Here is a 26,438-nt window from a genome sequence, read left to right as displayed (position 1 = left end):
CAGAATAAAAAAGTTGGTGCTAAATTCTTGGGAAGGCGTGTTTGATTAAAACTTTGCAGGACATTAGCCCCAGGCCCGTTGGCTGAACATCTATGTGCATGACACGCAAAATGTGAAACAATTTGGTAGTTTCAAAGTCATCATATGATTGGTTGAATTCTACAGAAGAAGAAAGCCTTCATGTTTCTAACTGACAGTGATCACTTACCAAGATGAACTAAACCAGGGGTGTCCAGTCCAGTCCCGTAGTTTAGCTCCAGCCCTACTAAAACACACCTGAACCAGTTAACCAAAAACTCACTATGCATACTAGAAAGAGACTTCCAGACCAGTACAGGACATTACTGTACATTACTACAGTAGATTATTCATGTGTCACATGACTACATGCATAAAATCCTCTTGTGTGGCCTCACGGGGAAGTGTTCATCAGATGCACATTTCATAGTCTCAGGCAGTACAAAAGGAAAAAAAAATGACAAATTCAAACTTTTATGTACACATTCTCCCAGTTTATTCTTTGCATAATTACAGTTTTAGGAATATTCGGATGCAAGGGCATGAGCTGAGTTTGACACACTACTAGCACATCTAGTCAGCACAACCAAATGTGGTTTATACACCACTGGAAATAACTCCAAACCATACTGAAATATGGACAAATGCAGTTTATTTCAAGTATTGTAACAATGAACAAACTGGCATAATGTACAATGTGTAAATCATGTACAAGCATAAGAGAAAATGAAATGCATTGTAAGATTGAGCTAGTGTGCAGCTTCATTAATTTTGTCCCTTGAACAACACCAAACTATAAAAACATATCCAACAGCAAATGCTTTAATCAAAAAAAAAAAAAAAAAAAAAAAAAAAAGCTGTGATAAAATTAAAAGAATTCACTTTGTTTCCCGATCAGTTCTTCAGAGGTTACCCAACAAGGTGCTCCTGAACAAGTTCGCAGTCTGGAAAAACACAGATGGCCTGGTGAAGCCTGTCATTTTTCCTCCTGACTCATACGAACTGCTTAGATAACTACCTCGCAGACTCCTCACAAGTTCTGCCAACAGGTTCTGCGCCATTAGCACTGGACTGCGATTTCTCCGTATCTTCACCTTCCTGTTCTAAGAGATCTGCCTCTTGGCTCAGTCCCTCGCCAGCTTCTATGCTCTCTTCTTGGATTTCTGATGAACCGTCGTCACTTTTGCCCTGTTTCTCCCGGAAGACTTCCACCCCCACCATGCGGAGGTAATGCAGACGCTCATTACGTGGGACGAAAGCCCTGATGGACGTTTTCCCCCTCCAGCCGCACAAATCTATAGGGCACTGAGGAGCATCCAGATCCCTGGAGAGATGAGAAGAAAGAAAACTTATAAGTCAAACTTTTAAGTTGAAGTTGATACAAGAGGAAAAAAAGAGCCAAAGAATGACTGACAAAGAGGACAATGAGAGGAGAACACAAGACAGAAGAAGGGGAAGGGAAAATGAGCAAATTATTGATCAGCTACAGTGCAGACAGCGACAGCAACCGAAGGGGAGTGTGATAGCGGCGGCAGTTGAGACTATTTAAGAGCGCCTGTGATCAGACGGATGGAAAAAGAGAGTGAAAGATGATCAGGGGTGCTGTTGCTGGAACGGGCCGTCATGTTTTCATGTCTGCCAGAGGAGCATGACACCACAGAGCCACGCGCCGCTAATCACAGTGACATCAGAGCTGCTCTCGGCCCGTGTCACTCACTGTGATGAACAAGTGCGTGCACATTAGTGTTAGAGTTTGTGCTTCGTGGGGGCTCATATTAATGAGAAAATAATCAGACATATTCATAGATTCCCATGATGCTAGGAGGCTAATTTAGATATGTCGTCTAGCACAAGAAGGAACGGAAATAATGCTCTGTGGCGAATATTTATCAACCATACTGTTTGTTGTGAAAACTGAACAGGGCTGTTTGAGATTCAGTTTAAAATTCACACATTTCTAAGTATTTGTATTTGAAATTTGGGATATATATATATAAAAGATGGAAACACTGAAATGCGAATAAACTCAAAATGTGCGTTAAAAATGTATTTAATCATGGGCAACCCCACATTTACTGATAAAATTCCTTGAGCAAAAAAATAAAAACACTTGCGTGACTGTCTCAAATCACATGACTGAATAACTTTTGATTTACTGGCGATCTGACCAATCATAACATCAAATCCAGCATTTTATTCGACAAAAACCAGGTTAGGAGTGCAGTAGATTAACGCTGATACAGTGTCTATAACAGCAGCTCACATACCGAAATAAACATCTTAAATAATTATCAAAAAATTCAATGCATGCATGAATGAGGTATGTGTGTATTAACTCTAAGCCCAGGTTAATTTCCCTGGTTTTAACCCACACACCTGAACTGCTCAGCTAGATATTAAGTATTGGGTGTCTCATGTGTGCATGTGCTGTCAGTTGACTATTATTTGCTTGTCGCCCCCATTTAAAACATGCAGGAATGATGAACTTGTATTGTTAGCTAAAGCTAAACGAAAACAAAAGAAACTCCTTACTGTTGAAGAAACATCTGGTATAAGCACAGCCTCACATGGGCACAAAACCAGAATCTGCTGATTAAAACGGTGGGTGTGTTTGTGTGTGTGACCATTTCCAGCTGGATTGACTAGTTTTCTACACAAGTAAGGGCCATCAGTGTGAAACATGACTGTCTGGTGGGCCAAACAATGAGCTTTCTGCAGAGAGAGACAATGAAGAGCTATTTATCTGTGAAGAGGAAGCCGGTGCATCAGTTTGAGCCCTTTAATTATCAGACAAGGGGCGTAATGGCTACAAAGAGTTCAATCTCCATTCATTTGTCTCGTGACTGGCTGATGAATGGCAGAACTGCCATCACGGAGTACAACACAACACATCTCGCATTATCTGCCACGGGAGTCCCAGCACCAATATATAGCCAGACATTTACCTGGACTGCACATTAAACTTCACTGCTCCAAAAAATATAGAAAACTGAAATCAAAGCTGCCTTCTAAAATCTAATTTTGGTTAAAATCCAACACAGCACTACATTTAGCCTTCACATATAAAAAAGGATCCAGAATGAACTGTGATACTAAGTTGACTCACTCGATATCGGTGCACAATGCATTTCAAAATTTTCATTTTAGAATTTTTACATAGTTGTGTTTTTAGCTTAGCAACATGCTAACAGCGAACTCTATTGGAATCAACTATCAGTTCCATTTTGGAAGGCTTTGGAGCAGATGAAGGGACGAATGAGGCATAAACTGGAGACCAGAGCAGATCTCAAGACTCTTTTTTTAATAATAAGGACAGAACATCGGCACTTACTTCGGATCTGGGAGGTATCTTAAAACAATGCTGCCCATTCCTGGAGAAAGAGAGAACATTTTCATTTCAGAACTGATATATTTGAAATATATCAGCAATGGCAAAAAATTAAAATAAAATAAATCACGCCTTTGTTAGCTGTAACGTGATGCAATGTCTAATATCTATAAACAAATACACACAGAAAGAAATAATCTAGAACTTTTTTTTATAGAGAAATGTAAAATACTTTAGAGGATAAAATATACACAATTAAGCACATGAGCAAATATTATACATATGTAAAATGTACAGTAAAAATGCAATAAATGTGCATGATGAGCAAAAAAATAAAAATAAAAATATGTATGAAGAAGAAATGTCCGAGAACCAGTGAGGTCTGTTCTCGAGTGTCACACACATCTGAGCTTCTGTGTTCAATGCATCTTACTAAATTTGCATGTAATTTTTTTTTTTTTATATACATTTTATAAAAGTATACATTTTACATCTAGTACATGCAAGTTTTTTGATGCATTTCATCTATTTTAAATTTCCTTTTATAATGAGTTGTACAATAAATGTTTTTTAAGTTTACATTTACATTCTAATTTGTGTGAGTGATCTCTTTAAGGTTCATGCAACTTTTAACCATTCAAAACTGCAAAATCGACTTCTAGATTTTAACATGGCTCTGATTTCAAATCATTCATATACTAAAACACAACAGGCATCAGCAGGACTCTGACTGCCACTGACCGAGTTTCTTGGCCTGATTGTGAGCATCATCTCCGAGTTTGCTGAGGAAGGGGTTCTCCTGCGTGAGGAGCACCTTCACGTCCTCCACGCTGATGTTGATGATTCGGGCTCTGATGTAGGGACACAGCGTGTAAACACCCTGGAGAAACACAGCAGCACAGAGTCAAGGACTCCAATCTTCTCTTTCACACACACAAACAAACAAGAACACACATAGCCTTTCCTGCTCAGAGAGAAGCATGTAACCTCAGGATGATTAAGTCTAGTGCAAAACTGCATTCTCTTGTCCATTAATTCAGCCTTGCAAAGCAGACATATTTCAATCCATTTCTTCATCTATGGGAAGAATAAATACCCATGTACAAAACAGCTCTTCCTCTAGTAAAAAATCAATAGACTGTTGTGGAAAATGGTAATGGAAGTTCCCTCTAGAGCAGTCAGGAAGGCAAGCTGAGGTTATTAAAGGCAGATTGAGATTAACTTGTTTCCCTACAGACCACTAAACCTAGTTTCTGAGCAAAGAAAAACATTGAGACAACCGAGAGATCAGAGTGTTGCTTTAATAATAGAGTGATTACTGCGGTACAACTTAACATCCAAAGCCTTTCTGGTTAAAATTGCATGTGAAAACAACCCATTATATCTTGCAGAAGTATCTCTGGGATTAGACTGCTGCTTTTCAACTTGAACAAAGATCTTTTAATGATTTTTAAATGACAAAAACACATCTATACAACACTAGAATTATTCTAGAGGTGAGTTGTACGCAGATACACAAGTGATTCAGACGACTACTACACAAGACATGATTAAGATCAAACACCCACCTCCTGAGCCAGTCTGAAAGCACAGCCAAACTGATCTCCATCAGTGTTTCTGGACCAGACCTTCACGCCTGTGTTTATGACCTGCAGAAACGTTAACAGCATTTTGTTACTTCATTATGATTATTTAAATTGGGTAGCACTTTAAAATAAGGTCCCAAAAGTTAATGTTAGGTAATGCATTAACTAACACTAACTAGCAATGAACAGCACATTTGTAACAGTACTTATGATCTCGGTTGTCAAACATTATTTAATAAAAATAATATTTATTTTTATTTTATTTTTTTTTACTTCATGTTAGCTCAGGTCCATTAAGTAACAACAAATACAACTTTTGATTGTAATAACACATTAGTAAATGCTGAAATTAACATTAACTGAGATTAATAAATATTTAAGAAGTTTTTTTTCATTGCTAGTTAACCAATGCATTTAACTAATGATAACAAATGGAACCTTTTTTTTATTTTATTCTATTTTATTATTCTTTAAATATACATATACATACATATACACACACACACACACACATATACACACACACACACAGTACAGGCCAAAAGTTTGGAAACATTGCTATTTTTAATGTTTTTGAAAGAAGTTTCTTCTGCTCATCAAGCCTGCATTTATTTGATCAAAAATACAGAAAACATTTAATATTGTGAAATATTATTACAACTTAAAATAATAGTTTTCTATTTGAATATACTTAAAAAATATATATATATTCCTGTGATGCAAAGCTGAATTTTCAGCATCATTACTCCAGCCTTCAGTGTCACATGTAACATCCAGTCGATCACATGATCATTTAGAAATCATTCTAATATTCGGATTTATTATGAGTGTTGGAAACAGTTCTGCAGTCTAATATATTTGATCAATGAAAGGTTAAAAAGAACTGCATTTATTCAAAATAAAAACACATTTCTAATAATACATATTCTAATAATACATTTTCTTTACTATCACTTTTTATCAATTAAAAACATCCTTGCTGAATAAAAGTATTGATTTTATTTAAGAAAAGAAAGAAAAAAAAATTACTTGCCCCAAATTACTGACCAGTAGTGTTTATTGTTATTACAAAATATTTATTAGGGATGCACGATAATATCGGCACAATATCGGTATCGGCCGATAAAAGCTTAAAATGACCATTATCGGTATCGGCCGATATGAATATTTCTGCCGATGAGCCAAACCGATATTCTCCAAGTGAAATAATTGACCTGTTTTTCAGATGTGAATGTCTGTCTACATTTGTAAAATAATACATTTATGGTAGAATCAGTACAGAAGAGATACATGGATTTCTCTTCAGTAAAATTAAAGTTTAAATATATCAGTATATATTTGTATATATATCGATATCGGTATCGGCATCGGCCAAAATTATTTTGAAAATATCGGCATATCGAATATCGGCCAAAATCCAATATCGTGCATCCCTAATATTTATATTGTAAAAACATAGCTTCTTTTTTTTTACTTTTTATTCATCAAAGCATAAAAAATCTGAAAAAATATTAAGCAGCAGAACTGTTTCCAACTTTGATAATGAATCATCATATTAGAATGATTTCTAAAGGATCATGTGATGATGATCCTAAAAATTCAGCTTTGCATCACAGAAATAAATTATCATTTAAAGTATAATAAATTTAAAAACTATTATTTTAATTAATAATATATCACAATATTACATTTTTTCTGTATTTTTGATCAAATAAATGCAGGCTTGATGAGCAGACGAAACTTCTTTCAAAAACATTAAAAATAGTAATGTTTCCAAACTTTTTGTCTGTACTGCATATATACACATATACATACATAAATATTATAATTATTTTATATCTCAAATTATATAACTAGAATTGTTCTTATTTTATTATATTAGAAGTAAATTACTAATAAATTATTAGTTACTTCTATTACTTGGTACTAATAAAAAAAAAATGTACACATATATATATATATATAAAATTGGTAACACTACAAATTATAATGATAATTAGTATCAGTAATTACAATTATAACATTCACTTAAATATATAATGTAAAAATGTTGTAGTAATAATAATAATAAATAGTTATTTAATGAAATGAAGTAAATACAATCCTTTATAATAAACTTTATAGGCTTAAATTATAATAAAATAGAAAATTAGCAACATTAAAAAAAAAAAAAAAAAATTTATAATAGTTCTGCATCACCGCCCAAATAACATTTCAGCATGTTAACTGCTCAGAACACAAATAATACAACAAAGGACGGGGTGTGTAAGTGTTTGCAGTGTGTTTCTTTGTTGTAAGTAACTCCAGTGAAGTCTGTTTACATCAGCAGCAGATGGTGGTTTCATACTTTATGAACGTGAAGACACTAGAGCACAGATAGAGATGAGATCATAGCGAGGCTGCTGTCCCCATCTGTCTGTACGCCATCCTCAATCACTGCTAGCACTGATGAAGGGTGTGTGTGTGTGTGTGTGTACGCGCTCTTGCCTTCATTCTCTCGCTGTTGTTGAGCAGAACGTTGCGCAGCTCTTTGGACACCATGTACAGGTGCCTCTTCTTTCCTTCTTGGGTTCGAGTCAGTACGTTCAGTTTGGGGAAATCTGGAGACAGGTCGTAGAACGCTCTGCAGCAGAGACAAAGAGATATCACAGCATAAAATAAATGATGGTTATACAGAAGGGAAGAAAACGCACATATGCACACAGCGCTAAACACACTGCGACATATGGAGCAGAGGCGTTGTCTCCAACAAGTCGAAATGGCGGGTTGCCAGCACTGTGGCACTGTGCATCTGTTTGAGAAAATAAATAACATTCATCACAAACAAGAGGCGGACACACAGTGACTGAATGAAAATGATCATATCATCCATTCATCACATTGGATATATAGCGCAAGAACAGAGAAATGCTCATTTTTTTTTACTTGTAAAGGCTCCAGCCCACTCAGATGTGACAAACACAGTGTTTCAGACAAATACTGCTTAAACAGTATATGAGAGTGTTCGTGAAAACTGTTTTTGTATTGAGCAGCAAGGCTTTGAGAGAAGAGGCACTCACTGGATGGGAGAGAAGATGGGGTCATCCTCCGTCAGAAACACAAACGGATCCTCTTTGAAGCCAAAAAGTTTCATCTTCTTTGGAGGAGGGGGGCTGGAACAGACAGAGCACTTCATGTCAATGTGGAGCACAGGACCTGAAGGGAAACTGCAGTAACACACGCCATCCAGCGCCTGGAAGCCAATATGTTCAGAATGGAAATCTGTCTCACTGAACTCACAGCATACTGCACAGTTGTTACACGTCTACTATTACAACAAAAGATCATGCAAAAATAACGGGTTCAAATGGTCACCACATAACCATAATAATATAACATTCTCAACCTTTGAAACAGACGTTGAGTTGCAACCCAATGCAATGTCATGTTTTCCTTACAAATAAATGTGCTGACCAAACGTGCATTAAAATTGCATTAAACTGACATGATACTGATAATATTGTATTATTTTACATAACCTTGCGAATTTAAATGGTTTAAAATCGGTGAAGATTTACCAGATCTAATGATTTTTAAAGGGGGGGTGAAATGCTCGTTTTCACTCAATATCCTGTTAATCTTGAGTACCTATAGAGTAGTACTGCATCCTTCATAACTCCAAAAAGTCTTTAGTTTTATTATATTCATAAGAGAAAGATAGTCTGTACCGATTTTTCCCGGAAAAACACGAGCGCCTGGAGGCGTGGCGTGTGGGCGGAGCTAAAGAATCACGAGCGCCAGTAGGCTTTTGAGTTGAGAGCGTTTGGAAGCTGTGACACCGTGAGGACAAAACCAACCAAAACAAACCATGACTAAGTTCCATTTTATGTCGTTTTTTTTTTTTTTTTTTTTTTTAAGCTGTACATGTGGAAAGTGCAGTTTGATGACAACATCGCATGTTGTTTACTTGATGTGCTTACGCGCCGATAGTTAAGTTAACAACACAGAGATATTTGAAGCAGTTTTACTCACCGCCTGCGGTTCCAACACACGATCGTGACCCTTTTTCGTTGGGACTGCATTATCCTTAAGAAGTAAACGATGCGCAAATCCGTCGTCAAACTGGGCCTTGTTTGTAAAACAAGCATTTTCGAAATGCAGGGAACAAACAAAAACACTTGCACAACTCTGTTGATGCTCTGTAAAAATAAACTCCATCCACTGGTCCCTTAATGCTGTTTCTCTTTTGGTAATCTGTGCAGGGATGTCTTGCCCTGGCAACCAAAAACACACTTCTTTTGTGACATTTCGCGACGCTCTCGCTCTGATCAGTGAATGTCTGTTGTGCTCTCAGTGCTCTGCTATACGGGAGCGCGCTCTTCCGGCAGAAGTGCCTCAGGACCCATATAAGGAAATTCCGCTCCCTCTAACGTCACACAGAGCCATACTCGAAAAAAACTTTCCGAAACTTGTGACAAACCGGAAGGAGTATTTTTGGAACAGAAATACTCCTTCAAACGTACAACTTAATTTTTGAAACTTTGTCCATGTTTAGCATGGGAATCCAACTCTTTAACAGTGTAAAAAACTCAGTATGCATGAAATAGCATTTCACCCCCCCTTTAATATGGATTATTAAACCCTTGTTTTACAGGCTCTCATTTAATTTACTGCCATCATCCAAATATGTATCCCAAAATCCACAACACAGAGAGAACAAAAGAGTGACTAATGCACGCACACATACACCTGACTGAAGATACTCACCCACAGACATCATCTTTCTTGACCTCTAAAAGGTCAGGAGGATCTGGGCCAGACGGGTGTCCCTCTGCAGGACTCTCGCCCTCCACTGCTTCCACAGGGGCGTCAGCGGGAGACTCCCGAATCTGCAGCTCCTCTGCAGGAGCCACCTCACTGGAGGAGGTCACATCCTTCTGACGAAGCTACAGACAAGAGAGGACATACGCCAGTTTACCATTTCAAAGACATACAAGGTAGATCCAAAAAAGAAAACGGGTTTGGTAATTAAACCAACAAAAAGATACCATAAAAGTACTCTTATGCATATGTTATATTTGGGTTTCCTAATACTTTTGTGTAACGGCGGTTCCATGGCATGGGTGCCTTCTTCACCAACACAGCCACAAAAAACCCTCCAGTGTTCTGGTGATGGGGCAATATCCTCATACTGCAAACACAAGTCAGATATACCACAATGACTAGAAATCAGTGTAAATTAGGTTCAAACACTCAGTATTGCTCCGCTTTAACTGTGGTTATATATTACCATCTGGTGGAGACTTCTGGTACAACACACTTCACAGCCCTACAAGCACATACACACAGATAAATGATTGAACTAACTCACCATCTCTCCAGCTTCATACGGGCCAGCTTCTCTGGGTCTGTTGGTGGAAACATGGTGGGTCTGATCTGAGTGTGTCGACCTGTCGGCACCTCTGACCAATCAGAGTACCACTGACCCTCTTTGGTCATTACCTTAAATCAAACGAGCAGAGACCTAGATTAGAAACTGATTTTCTTTGGAATCTTCTATTTAGTAAGCATGCATTAAATTTGACCATAAAGATTGGAATAGATAGCAAAAGAGCTTTACTGTGGGCCTCGGTCCAGTGAGGACTTCTGTTACCTAGAGTCTAATGCTTTTGCTGCAGATAGTAATGAAGGGAAATGACTGCAAACGACACACCAGTGCAGACACGACATTCATAAGCAGAAAGAGAGGAGGCTAACGCTTCATTACCTTCCAAGATGTAATTCCAGGCATATATTTGAGTCCTGGGAGATCTGCAGAGGCGTCAGCTAACTCTAAAGCACCTGAGAAAGAAACGGCCACGGGACAGTGAGATCAGAAAAAGCTGAAAATGAAGGAGAAATGACAAGACAAAATAACACCGCTCAAAAAACTACACACACATTTTTTAATGCCGATTTACAATCATTTCATCATGAAAATATAGAAATTAAATCAATCTTATAAATAAAAAAGGTCCTAAAATAGTTTGATTTCCATTATGCTAAATATATTTTTCTCTATTGATCTTTGAATGAGACGGGCAGAAGTGTTTAAGGGCCAGAGGACAGCAGACATACCTTCACTCTTCTCCAGCAGGGCAGCGATGACTGCTTCATCCTCGATGGGGTTCAGAGAGCAGGTGGAGTACACCATCCTGCCCCCTACCGCCAGCTGCTCCACTCCTCGCACTGCGATCCTGATCTGCAGCCTGACAGACAATCAGAGCAATTAAAGACACACACAAACACACGCAGAGAGAGAGAGCATAACAAACTGCTCTGTTCTAAAACCTGAGAATGGAGACACACACACACACACACACACACAGACCGATGCTGACAGTGCAACCTAAAGAATACAGCTCCTCATTAGATGCAACATCTCATTTCAGTAACGAGGAACAGAAAACACATCACTGCTAATTCAGTGCGCTGCCAAAGTGCTTCAGCTCCAGACACAATGATCCTCACCAGTCAAGACTTGAGCATGAAGACGCTTCTTGTCACATGTCTTCAATACAGTTGAGTACACAACACGTATCTAACAATTTCTCAATTTAATGGATCTAACTGGATTTCTGGGTGATCATGTGACACTGAAGACTGGAGTGATGACATATTCAAAGATATACTTAATATTACAGATTTTACTTCGGTTGCATCTCTCACAATGGATCTAGAAGATCAAGGTTTGACATACACAACACACAAAATGCAGACTGTAGAAATATCAATATTACAGTGTTATTCTGCACTGGTCTCACCCGTGGAGCTGCAGGCTGTTGCTGGTGGTCCATTTTTTCCACACATCAATGTTTTTCCTCATTGTCCCATCTCCACTGTAGAGAAAAACGGCCTGATTTTATCGTTTGCCATTTACTTGTAACACCACTTCAGATCATTTCATGTGAGATACGGAGTACATCAATGTCTTTTTTTTTATATGATTTTGTCATCTTTATTGTTTCAAGAAGTTAAAAATAACCCTGATTGACATGACAATAAAATTATATTGCATTAAAACAGTTCAAGTTTGGCGCGTATATATATTTATATATAATGTATGCATATTTTGCTGCTTACATAACATATACTTAGTATAGGATTAGGGTTTGTTACATCCAATTATGCATAATTTACTGTTATTGATATGTAAACTATAAAATAAAAGGGTTACCAAGACTTATAATCAGTGATTCTTCACCATACAAAGATCAAAGATGGTGGTTTCATCGCATTCATTTCCTTCAAGTCATTTTAAGCTGGACTGTATTCACTTTTAGGAGAGTTTCCTGTGGTCTTATGAGATCATATGCTATTTTTTTTAAATCAGTTACATCAGTGTTTGGTTAACAAGACAGCAAATTTTGAATCAAATAAAAGTGCTATTCAGGAGTCAACTCTTGAGGTTAGGAAACTGCAATCCTACGCAGGCAAAAAGCAAGCCATAATTACATCTTTAAAGTCAACTTCAAATCATTTCATCGACTGAGAGAAATGTTTAGACAGCAAACCAGGCTGACCACATTGTGTGTGTGTAAGATGTTTGGCCTGCTGGTACAGAGCAGATGTGTTGTGCTTGGACCTGATTCTGCTGCGGGCCGAGTATAGACTCCACCAGCTATAAACCCTGCTATATGATGTTACATGCTCAACCCAAAACACAGAGCTCTGGCATCTCTATAATTGTGATCCTGTATTCACTGTGGTCATGATCACAACTTCATATCTGTGCACATTGTATGTGCACAACACAAATACACACACAGTGGCTCTTACCATGTCAAACGACAAAATAAATCCACAGTCTGAATGGTTTTTAATAATCCACATTAAAAGTACCTAGACTGATCTCTTTGCAGCTTATATTGGCCTATTGCAACTTCGAAGAGACCGGCAGCAGACAACATTTTAAGCAACCAATAATCACAAAAACCAGACTATAGGACTAAAGCTTCTGGGAAGTTTGTGGAAAGATCAACACAGTTTTATGGGGGTTTTTTCCTGAAAGATTTGGCAGGTAGAACGAGGCTACAGATGCTAAAACATAGCGGAAGCCAAACAAACCCATTTTATGTATACTACATTCAGTTCCCGGTGTTATTCTTAAAAGTTTGAGCCAGACTTATTTTTCTGAATGGCATCTATGGCTCAGATCAGCACCTCCAACTTTGCAAAAAAATAATAACAAAAAAATAATAATAAAAATAAATATATGGTTTTATTTTTGTATGATCATTTTTCATATACGTTTTGGAAAATGTAATATGCTTTGCCATTTTTATTAGTTTTTCTTAACATTTCTATTTAGATTTAATTGTTTTTATTTTCAATTTTAGTTATTGTAGTGCTATAACTTACGGCTGCATGATCATTTGAATTTTAACCATTGCCTGCTGGATATTTATCTTGAAGTTATTTCACGTGTTATACAGCAAGTTTTTTGGTCTCATATAGAGATCACGATTCTCCTACGATTCTGAACTAAAAATTATGTGTGACAAAATGTTATTGCTGCAGTCTATTTAAAATTGTCTAATTAATCTGAATGAATTATTAAACATTTTAATATACACTACCAGTCCAAAAGTCTTTGAACGGGAAGATTAACAGAAAGCTGTTATTTTAAATTTTTGCTGTACTTTGGATCAAATAAATGCAGGTTTGGTGAGCAGAAGAGACTTTAAAAACATTACACATCTTACGGTTCAAAAGCTTTTGACTGGTAGTGTATATATAATATATTTAAAACTTTAGTTAGTGTGTAATGTTGTTGTAAGAGTATAAATAATATCTGTAAAATTATAAAGCTCAAAGTTCAATGCCAAGCGAGATATTTTATTTAACAGGATTCGCCTACATCGAACGACCAGTTTGGACTAAGGCAAATATCCCCAGCATCTACACCATGCTTGCGAAGGAACAGCTAAGATGGACTGGCCACGTGACCAGAATGCCCTACGTGAGACTTCCAAAACAAGTCTTTTTTGGCGAGCTGAAAAATGGCAAGCGAGCACAAGGTGGCCCCAAAAAGCGCTACAAGGACACCCTTAAAGCTTCCTTGAAGAGCTTTGGACTCAACCTGAAAAGCTGGGAATCCCTAGCACAGGACCGACCTGCATGGAGAAGAAAAGTCCAGGATGGTGCAGTCCTCTGTGAGAGCAGGAGAAGCTCCTGTGCTATCTTGAAGAGGCAGGAGCGCAAATCTACCAAGGAAGGACGTGTCTGTACCGCAGAGCTCTACATCCTCCCTGACCTGTCCAGTGTGCCACAGGGAACTCTGGCCTCGGATTGGCCTCTTCAAACTAGGGATGGGTACCGAAAATTAAAATGGCCCCGGGGCTAAATTATGAAAGACCGTAGTATCAGTAAGATCTGACGGTATCGGTTCTGCTTTCGGTACTGGAGGAAAAAAAAATAATGTACTATGTATTTTTGCTTAATAATGTTGTCGTGCACATTTAATCTCGCCAAACATGTCTAATGTGCGATCATATTAAGACGTTTGTCCGTGAGATCTGCGTGAACTCTCATGCACGCCGCGGAGACTGTCTGTCAGTCAGTCAGTCACACACACACACACACCACAACGAGCGCACGCACATGCATTAACTGTACGTAAACTCCTGCTTAATAATAAAGAGTGACGATGGCGAAGAGATTTGCTTAATGTTGTCGTGCACATTTTATCTTACCAAACATTTCTAGTCTGCGATATTATTAAGACGTTTGTCTGTGAGATCTGCAAGAACTCGCATGCGCGCCGAGATCGAGAGAGTGTCTCAATCGAGATCGCGATCTTTTAACGATTAATCAACAATTTTAACGATTAATCAAACAATCTTTCAGTCTGTTGTTTGCTGCGACTAAATCTGATAGCAAATCATGCAAGCTGTCGTTCTCTTCATTTATGCTTGTAAAAGCGCAATAATTCTGATCAAATTAATCATATGATTAACAAACAGTACTACCTTTATCATGCAGCCCAAATTACTTCTTTATATTTCAGTTACTTGGCAAAGGCACCATTTCTAATCTTAACGCTTTGATTGAAAAACTAGACCTTGCTTATGGAGGTCAATAAAAACAAATGAAGTAACGCCTCTGGGTCTGAGCAGAGACCCTCACCTGCAGGGTACATCACATAGGATCCGGTCATACAACAGGACGTCCTTCTTCCCGTCCCGATCGAACTGCAGACGTGGGAGGCTAGAGGCGTCATGGTTGACCACCATAATACATGGACTGTTCAATCTCTTGGCCTGGTGGACCAGCAGGTAACAGCGCTTGTTATCCACATCATTGGCAATTACAAAACCCTCTGAAGACACAGAGGACAACTACGAGTTATGATCACTGAAATCTGTAGTGGATTCATGATGTAAAGCCCATACTGCTAATGAGTAACTGTTTACCAGGGAAAGCTATGTCCATGTCAGAGTGAAGCATCTCGATGAGTTGAGCAGTCTTTGATCCTGGAGCTGCACACATGTCCAGAATCTAGTCAGAAGATGGAGAGGAGACCTCACAATTAGAAAGATTCTCCCAGTGGAAAAAAGCATTCAGCTGGTATTAATGGAAACTCGGAGTAGATGTACCTTATGTTGAGGCTCAATTTTCAGAAGAAGAGGAGGAATCATACTGACTGCTTCCTGCCTGCTAATATTCCCCTAAATGAGGAAACAGGATTGAAACAAAGGTCAATCAAAAACAATATTTGCATTTATTAAAAAAAGAAAGACGTTCCACTGATTTTTATTTACCGATTCAGTTTCGCTGACTAAGAACTGGTGGAACTTCTCCAGGAGTGGAGATTTGCGCAGGATCTTTCTGCTCAGGTTAGTGTGCCACGCCAGTTCATCAGGATACCTGTTACCAGCAAAGAGCACGCCTGAAGTACAATGCTATCCAAGGACATTTAAAATTCATTTACCAGTAAAACACATGAGCAGGTAGGTTTTTTATCCATCTTACCAGCTCAAGGGCTGAGGAGCCTCAATCTTCTGCCCATCCACCTCAAGATCTTGAACCTCTTTGAAGTATTTCTCTTTAAGAGTATGAAGGATTTCTTTGGCGTGACTGATCACAGGGGTTGAGAAAGGGACAAATCAAAAATGCAAAACTGTAGGGGTGTTACAATATATCACATCACAACACTCTGCAACACAAAAATGCAACTATGTATCGTGGGTGATTGTGTATATTTTATAGTTCCAGGTTCAATTTAAGTCATTTTGATGTGCTCTTGTCCTTTATCTAGTTATTTATATTATGCATTAATCTATCTTTATTTTCGGTTTTAGTATTCAACTTAATTTCAGTTTCTCGCCAAAACAAAATTTTTAGTCTTTGTTTTACTAACCCAACCACCCATCCCCCCCATCTAATACTTTGATACCAAAACTAGTACATTTTAACGGAGGTCAATAAAAACAACTGAAGATGTGTCTTTGGATCTAAGCATATATATGAATATTACTTTTGTCATTAGAAGTAATCATTGAAACAGAGAACGAAGACAGAGTTTAAAAACATTAAGCATCACTAGAGTATTTTGGAGTGTGCCATGAGTGTATCGTCACATTTCTGAAAGTCCTCAACTCTGGACCTCGAGATCCACTTTTCTGCAGAGGTTAGCTTCAACCTGGACTGAACACATCTACCTGCAGCTCTTTGGTAATCATGAAGACCTTGATGATCTTGTTCGGGAGTGTTTGATTAGGATTGGAGCTGTGCAGGAACGTGGATCTCGAGGTCCAGAGTTGAGGACCCCTGCTCTAAACTTAAACTATCCATGAAAGCGGTCAAGAGATACGGCTTCATTTATGACCTGACAGCAGCGTGGCTGATGATCAGTAGTAAATATCTTATTTGTCCTTCGATGAACACATGACCTGCAGGAAACACCAGGTCACCTCTTGTATCCAGTGATGCGTATTGTAGCAGGCAGTGGCTCTCTCATGGCCTCCATGAACTGCTCAAACTCTCCCTCGGGGACGATCTTCAGCTCTGTGTAGTAATGCTCGAAGAGTTTGTTCTCCTTGATGATCTCAGAGTATCCAGCTCCCCAGCCCTGCCAAAAGAGCCCACGTGACTATTACCACCTACCTACATGACATGCACATTAACTCGAAACCTGTATTATCACAATAACTGTATTCACTGTGCAACATCAATTATATTCAGAAATAAATGAATGAATGATGCTAGAGCAGTTAGCGAACTCACAGCGTCATCTCTGCTTCTTTTCCCCTCTGCTCTTCCATCTCTGTTCTGCTGAGGTCTCTGTCTGTTTCTGTTTTTCCTGCCCATGTTGGACACGCATATAACTCTGGATATAAACCTGCGATGCGTTTTGACTGAAAGAGCTGCACTTCTGAGCTCCTGCTGAACTCACGTGTTCGTGACGAGATCCAAACAAGCGCACCTTCGACTGAAAGACCCCTTCCTTGGTGTCCGCGTTATTGCCTGACTCGCTTTTCATTTTGTTGCCTTTAAACATTTGACCTTCAATCGTAATAAATGTAACGTTAGTGCCAGATGAAGAATAAAATACAAAACACAATGGCACAACTATAAAAAAAAATAACCCAAATAAAAAAGGCGAAATTCTATCAACTATGAGGTTGTTGTTGTTCCGTATATTTAATTCTGCATTTCACTAAATTTTTGTCAAATGTAAAATTTGGCAAGCAATAGTAAAAGATAAATAATAACATATTTTATTTTATTTGCTCGTGACTTGCTATCGTTCATCTATTGGCTAGAATTTAATAGCTTGCATATATTAAGGCGTCTTTTGGCACAAGCTCCGCCTACCACTGTTATTGATTGGCCAGACTAATGTTGCGATGGGCGGGGTTTGCCTACATAGGGTCAGTTTGTTTTGTGAACGAGTTACAAAATAATACTCGAACCTTTCTTCTACCGAAGTAGTATTTCGATTAGCAATTATGGACGCTCTTCTGAAGACTTTATTTTCCTCGGAGGAACAAGAGCTGTATGTTTTGGATTGCTTGTCGTACTTGATGATGGTTATGGCAATCATAACCCAGGTGACTTTACTCTTTGAGCACGTCCCCTATGGCAGATATGCATCCAGCAGGTATGGGTTTCCTGTGAATGTCAGAGTAGCCTGGTTCGTTCAGGAGCTGCCGGCTTTTCTGCTTCCTGTGAGTTTGTTGCTGTGGAGTCCATGTGCAAAGATAATGCACCTGCCCAACCAATTACTTCTGCTCATGTTCTTATGCCATTATGTGCAAAGGTGGGATTTTTCCTTGTTATATAACTCATAAATAATAATAATAATATTAAATATGTATATACATATGGACATGCGTGAGCAAATAACTAAATATCCCCTGCAAGTGGTTATTTTATACACTATATATACACTGCCATTCAAAAGTTTGGGATCAGTAAGTTTTGTGATGTTTTTAAAGAAGTCTCTTCTGCTCGTTATGTCTGCATTTAATTGATCAGAAATACAGGGGGGGAAACAGTAATATTGTGAAATATTATTGCAATTTATAATAATGGTTTTCTATTTTAATATGCTTTAAAATGTAATTTATTCCTGTGATGCAAAGCTGAATTTTCGTCAGCATCATTACTCCAGTCTTCAGTGTCACGTGATCATTCAGAAATCCTTCTAATATGTTGATTTATTAACAATGTTGGCAACACTTTTGCCACTTATTGCTATTTTTATTACAATTTTTTTTAAACTTGTGATACTTTTTTCAGGATTATTTGATGAATAAAAAGTTAAAAATAACAGTATTTATTCCTAATAGAAATATTTTGTAACAATATGCACTACCGTTAAACTTTTTTATTTTATTTATGTATTCATTGTGATAATAAAGACTTAAATTGTAAGAAAGGATCTCTATTTTAAATAAATGCTTTTCTTTTTAACTTTATTCATCAAATAATCCTGAAATAAGTATCACACTTCCAAATAATTTTAAGCAGCACAACTGTTTCCAACATTGATAATAAATCGGCATATTGATGATTTCTGAAGGATCATGTGACACTGAAGACTGGAGAAATGATGCTGAAAATTCAGCTTTACATCACAGCAATAAATTACATGTTAAATGATATTGAAATAGAAAACCATTATTTTAAATGATAATAATATTTCTCAATATTACTGCTTTTTCTGCATTTTTGGTCAAATAAATGCAGCCTTGATGAGCAGAAGAGACATTTTAAAAACACATTAAACTTTTGAACAGCAGTGTGTATTTTTAACTTGAACTGAAGCATGTATTTCTCACAGGTCCCTCATCTACCCATTTTTAATTCAAGGAGGGAAACCCACACCATTCATCTCGTTTGTCCTGGCCTTTGTCTTCTGCATCTATAATGGGTACCTGCAGGCAAGATACCTGAGTCACTATGCAGATTACCCACCTGGTTGGGTTATACATCCCTGTTTCATCACAGGTAGGTGCTAGTGAGTACATATTCAGTGTATAATGTCATTTCCATCATTTTTGCTTGTTCCCTTTCATATCAGATCTTTAGACGTTTCTATAATTGGTTAAGAGCTGATGCTGGAATTCATCCATCTCCGAACACATTGCATTCACTTTGCTGATTACTGTAACGTTGACCACTGCAGGGTAGAGATATCGGTCATCTCTCTGTCATGGTGGACCGAACATTAGACATTCCCAGTATTCATCTGTATTCCCTGCAGGCCTTTATAATAATCATTTTGTTACAGTATAGTTCAAATATATCATCTTGACACAACCGTATTAGCATTTAGATTGATCTTTTTATATTCATATATTTTATTTTTTATATATATCTTTTTCAAATAAATTATTATTCAGCAAGTATGCATTAAATTGTATGCAACATTTAACTTTTTAAAAATGATTTCAATTTCTTTGTTTAAATGCTGTTCTTTTGAAGTTTGTATTATTTAAAAAATCCTGAAAAATGCATCACCGCTTTCACAAATATATTAAGCAGCATATAAGATCAGTATAGTAGAATGGTTTCTGAAGGATCATGTGACACTGAAGACTGGAGTAATGATGCTGACGAAAATTCAGCTTTGCATCACAAGAATAAATTACATTTTAAAATATATTCAAATAGAAAACCGTTCATTTAAATTGTAATAAATTGTAGTAATATTTTACAATATTACTGTATTTTGCCTTGGTGAGCATAAGATCTCTTTCTTATTCTGAATGATGTTTTTTCAGGGTCTTGTATGTGGTTCCTGGGATGGATCATTAATATGCACTCCGATCATATTCTCAGGAACCTCCGTAAGCCTGGAGAGACCGACTATAAGATACCTAGAGGTGAGACAGCGATTATCAGGCTGACAGCACCGGTTATTTACATTTACATTTACATTTAATCATTTAGCAGATGCTTTTATCCAAAGCGACTTAGAAAATGAGAACAATATCAGCAATCAGACCAACAAGAGAACAACAACAGTCTTTAGATGTTTTTTGAAAATGAGTAAAGACTCATTTAGAGGTCATTCCACCAGCTGGGCACAGTCCAGGAAAAGGTCCATGAGTGATCTTGAACTTCTTTGGGATGGCACCACAAGGCGTCGTTCACTTGCAGAGCGCAAACTTCAGGAGGGCACATAAGATTGAACTAGTGAGTTTAGGTATATTGGTGTCGTGCCAGTAGTCGTTTTGTAGGCAAGCATCAGTACCTTGAATTTGATGCGAGCGGCTACTGGTAGCCAGTGTAACCTGATGAGGAGGGGAGTAACATGAGCTTTTTTTGGCTTATTGAAGACAACCCTCACTGCTGAATTCTGGGTCATTTGCAGAGGCTTGACAGTACATGCAGGACGGCCCGCCAGGAGAGCATTACAATAGTCCAGTCTGGAGAGAACAAGAGCTTGGACAAGAAGTTGGGTGGCTTGCTCTGACAGGAAGGGTCTAATCTTCCTAATGTTGTATAAGGCAAATCTGCAGGACCGGGTCATTGTAGCAATATGGTCTGTGAACCTTAACTGATGATGCAGCACAACTCCTAGGTTTCTGGCTGTCCTGAAAGGAGTTATCATTGACAAACCCAGCTGTATAGAGAAGTTGTGATGAAACGATGGGTTAGCTGGAACCACAAGCAGTTCTGTCTTAGTAAGGTTGAGCTGAAGGTGATGGTCATTCATCCAGCTAGAAATGTCACTCAGACAGGCTGAAATGCGAGCAGCTACCGTCGGGTCATTTGGTTGGAATGAGAAGTAGAGTTTAGTGTCATCAGCATAGCAATGATAGGAAAAGGCTTGCTTCTGAATGACAGATCCTAATGACTTCATGTAGATGGAGAAGAGAAGTGGTCCAAGTACTGAGCCTTGAGGAACCCCAGTAGCACTTTGTTGTGACTTAGAAACCTCACCCCTCCAAATCACCCTGAAGGATCTATCTGAGAGGTAGGACTTAAACCACAGGAGTTTGATTCAAGAGATGCCCATCTTTCTGAGGGTGGACAGCAGAATCTGGTGATTAATGGCGTAAAAAGCAGCAGACAGATCCAGCAAGATAAGTGCTGAGGATTTTGAAGCTGCTCTTGCCAGTCGGTTATGAATTGGAAATGTGTTTGAGTGGGTAGTGTGGCCTAAAATCTTATATTGAAATGGAGTAACATGTCACTTCGAGTAACAGCATCATGCAATTTTACATTTTAGAAACAGGCTTTTGAATTTATCACAATATACGAATATTCATAAATTTGTAAAATTTGGTACCAATATACATATGTGTTCAAGAGTATTCAGAACAGAACACAAATCATTTGAACCAAAGCACATGCAGCTCAGCGCTGTCAGCTCAGATGGGTGGTCAGTGCTAAGACGTTGAGTGTTAATGAAATGCAAACAAATCTGTTCTCCTTTGAATCTGGCTTTGCCTCTGAAAGAAAATAAAAATAGATGCCCTTTATGTTCGTGCCTTATTGCCTCAGCAGCTTGTCAGGACCAGCCTGCTCCAGAGATGCTAATAGTTTGTGACATCCACTTCTGTCTCTTTTCCAGTACACACAGGATGCAAATGCGGTCATCTCTTACTTCACATACGTTCTTCTCTCTGTCCTTTTTTTTTTTTTTTTTTTTTTTTTAAGGAAAGATGTTTCAATGCTGTCTGACATCACAGCTTCACGCGGTGTTATCAAAAAAAAAAAAAAAAAAAAAACACTAGATGTACAATACAGAAAATGTCACAGAAATGAAATGAGTTATAGATTACATTGTTTAGCCAAAATGAATGGTATGTCAAAGTTGTTTAAAGGGATAGTTGAAAAATGAAAATGTGATGTTTACCTGCTTACCCCCAGGGCATCCAAGATGTAGGTGACTACTGTATGTTTCTTCAGGAGCACAAAAACCAAGATTTTTAGCTCAAATCGTTGCAGTTTATCAGTCTTATAATGTAGGTGGATGGGAATCACAGCTAAAACATATAATAAAACAAAAACAAAACTTGGGGCTCCCTATTTCACCTTTGACACTACTCATTGAGATCGTAGATAGGTGTAAACGGTCCATTTAAGAGATAGGTGGCGGTAATGCACTAATAAGGCTGCTATCAGCCTTAAACCGAGAAGAAGACCCTCAAGCGCCTGCTGCTTAAGAACGCGCTCAGGACACGTCTAACAGTTCGGACATTGCGTTAATCAGAGGTAAAGAATTATATAAATACTGTTCAGTTTCCTGCACAGACCGATAGTTTTGTGTCTTTACACATCAATGTATCGTCACGAGCCACAGGGTTTATTTTATTTTTTTTATTGTATGTTTTAGCCGTGATTCCCATTCACTTACATTATAAGACTGATAGACTGCAATGGTTTGAGCTAAAAATCTCTGTTTGTGTTCTCCTGATGAAACAAAGTAACCTACATCTTGGATACCCTGGGGGTAAGCAGATAGACATCAAATTTTCAATTTTGGGTGAACTAACCCTTTAAGATCCAAAGGCTTGTTCAGTTCTGACACATTTAAACCAGGCAACATGCTAATCAGATGGATTCACACTTAATAAGACTCATGTGATGCAATTTCTTTGCTTTGAAACAAACTTGAAGTTATTTCTTATTGCTTTGTTCAAATTTCTCTTCATCATTATTTTCTGTTCGTAGGGGGCATGTTTGAGTATGTATCAGGAGCAAACTTCTTTGGGGAGATCGTGGAATGGGCTGGATTCGCTCTGGCTGGTCATTCGATCCATAGTGCAGCTTTTGCTCTCTTCACTTTAATTGTGCTGTCCAGCAGAGGAATGGCCCACCACAAGTAAGTTATTACTGTATGAAACGATGCATTCTGAGTCATAATTCATTCAAGAATCATATGAAATAATTATTCTAATATAAACAAAAGAAAAGATGAAGCCTGTTTTAGCACAAATTACATTGTGACATTTGTGTTTTCCCCACATATTCTCACTGCTGTAATATTTCTGGATTTTTAATCATTTTGTTGTTGATGTTGTTTTTTTAACTTTTGAATAAAAGTGAAATAGACGTATTTAAAAATGACAAAAACGCATTACTGAAACATTAACTGAAATTAGACTAAAAACAAAATATAACTAATACTAAATATTATTAAATAGTATAATATTATCTCAGTGATACTAAAATAACTACTGTATATACACATTTAACCACTTAAATCATTTTTATTTAATTAATTCAAATTCAACTTTTGAATTATTTCCTTTATATATGACTTGGCATGTTCTAGACTGATTTACCCATAAATATTTTTTTATTGTATGATGACATCAGTATCTATGTAATTTCATTTTACAGGTGGTATCTCACAAAATTTGAAGACTATCCGAAATCAAGGAAAGCTTTAATACCATTTGTTCTCTGATCATGTGGTAAACCCAGCCACCACACTCCCACAGAAACAATATTCTGTCAGTTTGGACTCAAAACGGAAGAAGAAAAAAATCAAGATACTCATGGATAATAAAAAAACTCTGCTGTATGTGAATAAATGAGAAATAAAATATGTTTAAATGTTACGAAAGGAGATTTCAATTTAAAATTCATATTGTGTTTACTGATTTATGCATCAATCTTTTACCCCCCAAAGGTTTACTGTTTATAAGGTTTAAGAAATTAAATTGAATTAATTTTAACAGGGGCACATTGTGCAAATATGCTGTCATAACATAGTATGGATTTATAATTGGATGTCATAATTTGTCGTTACCATACATCATCCAGTCGATTCCTTCTTAACAAACGCACAACTAAATGCACCTTCTGCCAAACACTTTTTTCCCCCTGATGTTTACCAAGATCTTTCAGGGGCAGTGGGATCAGTGTATGAAGCTGTCAAAATGAAGTATTAAGATCAATAACCAGAAGTATCCCAAGAGCGAGTGCTGCTCTCAAAGAAAAAGAACTGCATACCTTGCCTTAAAAGGACAGCTATAGCTATTTATATGTCAAATTTGTTTTGTTTTGCTTTTATACTTCATTGTAAGACACATAATGTATGTATAGATCATGCACATCGTGGTGGTATTATCATAATACTGTCTTTTCTACATTCAGTGTACAACAACACTGTCACAATTTCAACTCAATCCAAAAAGCTACAGCTGTTTTTGTATATAAGTTATGTTTGTAACGTCATCATATACCATCGCTGACATGTTTTGACATGCAGCAGGTGGGCTCTCATAATACCTTCAGGCGTAATGTACAAAGTATGGCTAGAGTTATGTGTTGTATGTCAGCAGTGAAAGTGGTTGAGTTCATTTACTCTGGAATGTGGAAGGACATATAAGTATCATATTAGTTCAGCTCTTTGTGTGTGTGTGTGTTTGTTTAATCAAATGCCTTAGATTGCTTTACACACCTATACACTGTATATATATATATATAAAATGTTTTTGAAAGAAGTCTCTTATGTTCACCAAGTCTGCATTTATTTGATAAAAAATACATTAAAACTCTAAAATATTTTGAAATATTATTATAATTTAAAATAAATGTTTTCCATTTTAATATATTTAAAAATCGAATTTATTCTTGTGATGAATTTTCAGCATCAATACTCCAGTCTTCAGTATCACACGATCCTTCAGAAATCATTCTAATATGCTTAAAAAACACTTATTATTATTATTATTATTATGAATGTGCTGCTTAATATTTTTATGGAAACTGTTATGCATGCCATTCAAATGTTTAGGGCAGTTATAACAACAAATGAAGTTAATACTTTTATTAAGCACAGATGCATTATTTTAATCAAACGTAACAGTAAAGACATTTACTATATGATGTCATCAATATCAAATAAATCCTGTTTAATTAACTTTCTAAAAATATTAAGCAGCACAACTGTTTCCAAGATTGATGATAATTAGAAATGTTTCTTGAGCAGCAAATCAGCACATCAGAATGATTTCTGAAGACTGGAGGAGTGATGCTGAAAATGAAGCTTTGTCATCAATTGTAATAATATTTCATTTTTTATAGTATTTTTATCAAGTAAATGCAGACTTTGTGAGCGTATAAGAAACTTCTTAATCATTCCAAAAGTCACCAGTGTATTCCTGCTTTCATTTATTAACAGTGAAGTTCAAAAGATCCTTTAGTTGATTCAGCTCAGATGTTGATGGTCAGTCTGGAGCTGATGGAGGTGTCATGTCTGGGAGTGAGATATCTGTCCGGCCGTTCTTTGGAGAAATATGAGTGATGTAGAAGCATGAGTGATGTAGAAGCATGCAAAAGACTCATCATTCAAGACTAGCAGCTCTGCCGTCTGCTGTATGGATTAACCTCCTCTGCATGTAGTGTTCAGTGTTCAGAGCGTGCCGGGCTTCCCTCGTCTCACACATGCTGCACGTGAGCTGAAGGCAGAGTGGGAGGAACTTTTCACTGCTTTCTTCTTCATCATGCCAGATTATGATTTATCATCAACACAGCCTGTTCTTTCCTCGAAAGCACGATGGCATTTAACCATTAGGTTTCACTTTTAGGTTTCAAAAAGTAACGGTTTTGCTACCTGCTGATTAGGTTTTTTATTTATTTTCATTATTTGTGAAGATGAATTGATTTAAAATTGGATCATGAATTTGTTTTACTTCCTTTACATTGCTGCACACTTTTCATAGTACAATCAACATTGCTTTCAGTTTCATATAGTTTCTTTAAGAATTTATTGAACTGTGTTTAGCATTAAAAGGTTGATTTGGGCCTCTTTTTTTGACAAACCAATAAAGCAGTGAATTGCATAATTTATAATGAAAAAATATGGAGCTTTTTTCTCCAGTGTTTCCCTCAATAATTGTCAACAGATTCTGTTTGCTTGATTGTCTAACACATCCTGCATCTGTGTCATCAAGTAAACAGCTTTGTTACATATGTAAAAAAAATAAATAAATTATTGTTGGGCTTTTCCCCAATATTTAACAAAGTAATAGGCCTATAGGCTATGTGTATCTTCCTGAGACAGGAAATAGACT

The 26,438-nt window shown here is 37.2% G+C and overlaps 2 protein-coding genes across 2 annotated transcripts; one reads left to right on the top strand and one right to left on the bottom strand.

The window, feature by feature from the left end:
• Positions 1–653: 653 nt before the first annotated feature.
• LOC127935711 (RNA cytosine-C(5)-methyltransferase NSUN2) lies at positions 654–17,418 on the bottom strand. Its single transcript, XM_052533810.1, has 19 exons — positions 17,179–17,418; positions 16,866–17,023; positions 15,925–16,029; positions 15,714–15,819; positions 15,549–15,620; positions 15,366–15,450; positions 15,079–15,271; positions 11,715–11,789; positions 11,029–11,159; positions 10,679–10,752; positions 10,283–10,413; positions 10,006–10,102; positions 9,679–9,857; positions 7,992–8,084; positions 7,420–7,555; positions 4,915–4,995; positions 4,088–4,226; positions 3,350–3,389; positions 654–1,342 (listed from the first exon to the last, which is right to left on the bottom strand). Exons 1-19 carry the CDS (start codon positions 17,260–17,262, stop codon positions 1,033–1,035), a joined length of 2,289 nt encoding a protein of 762 aa, XP_052389770.1. The 5' UTR covers positions 17,263–17,418; the 3' UTR covers positions 654–1,032.
• Positions 17,419–17,785: 367 nt separating this feature from the next.
• LOC127935090 (3-oxo-5-alpha-steroid 4-dehydrogenase 1) lies at positions 17,786–24,454 on the top strand. The gene is made up of 5 exons (XM_052532689.1): positions 17,786–18,214; positions 19,241–19,407; positions 20,184–20,285; positions 23,086–23,236; positions 23,758–24,454. The coding sequence occupies exons 1-5, from the start codon at positions 17,904–17,906 to the stop codon at positions 23,822–23,824; spliced, it is 798 nt and encodes a 265-aa protein (XP_052388649.1). The 5' UTR covers positions 17,786–17,903; the 3' UTR covers positions 23,825–24,454.
• The last annotated feature ends 1,984 nt before the right edge of the window (positions 24,455–26,438 follow it).

Source organism: Carassius gibelio, chromosome A19 (assembly GCF_023724105.1).
Source record: "Carassius gibelio isolate Cgi1373 ecotype wild population from Czech Republic chromosome A19, carGib1.2-hapl.c, whole genome shotgun sequence".
Taxonomy (NCBI): domain Eukaryota; kingdom Metazoa; phylum Chordata; class Actinopteri; order Cypriniformes; family Cyprinidae; genus Carassius; species Carassius gibelio.
Note: the sequence above shows the minus strand (reverse complement) of the source record. Positions and strands in the feature narration are given on the sequence as shown.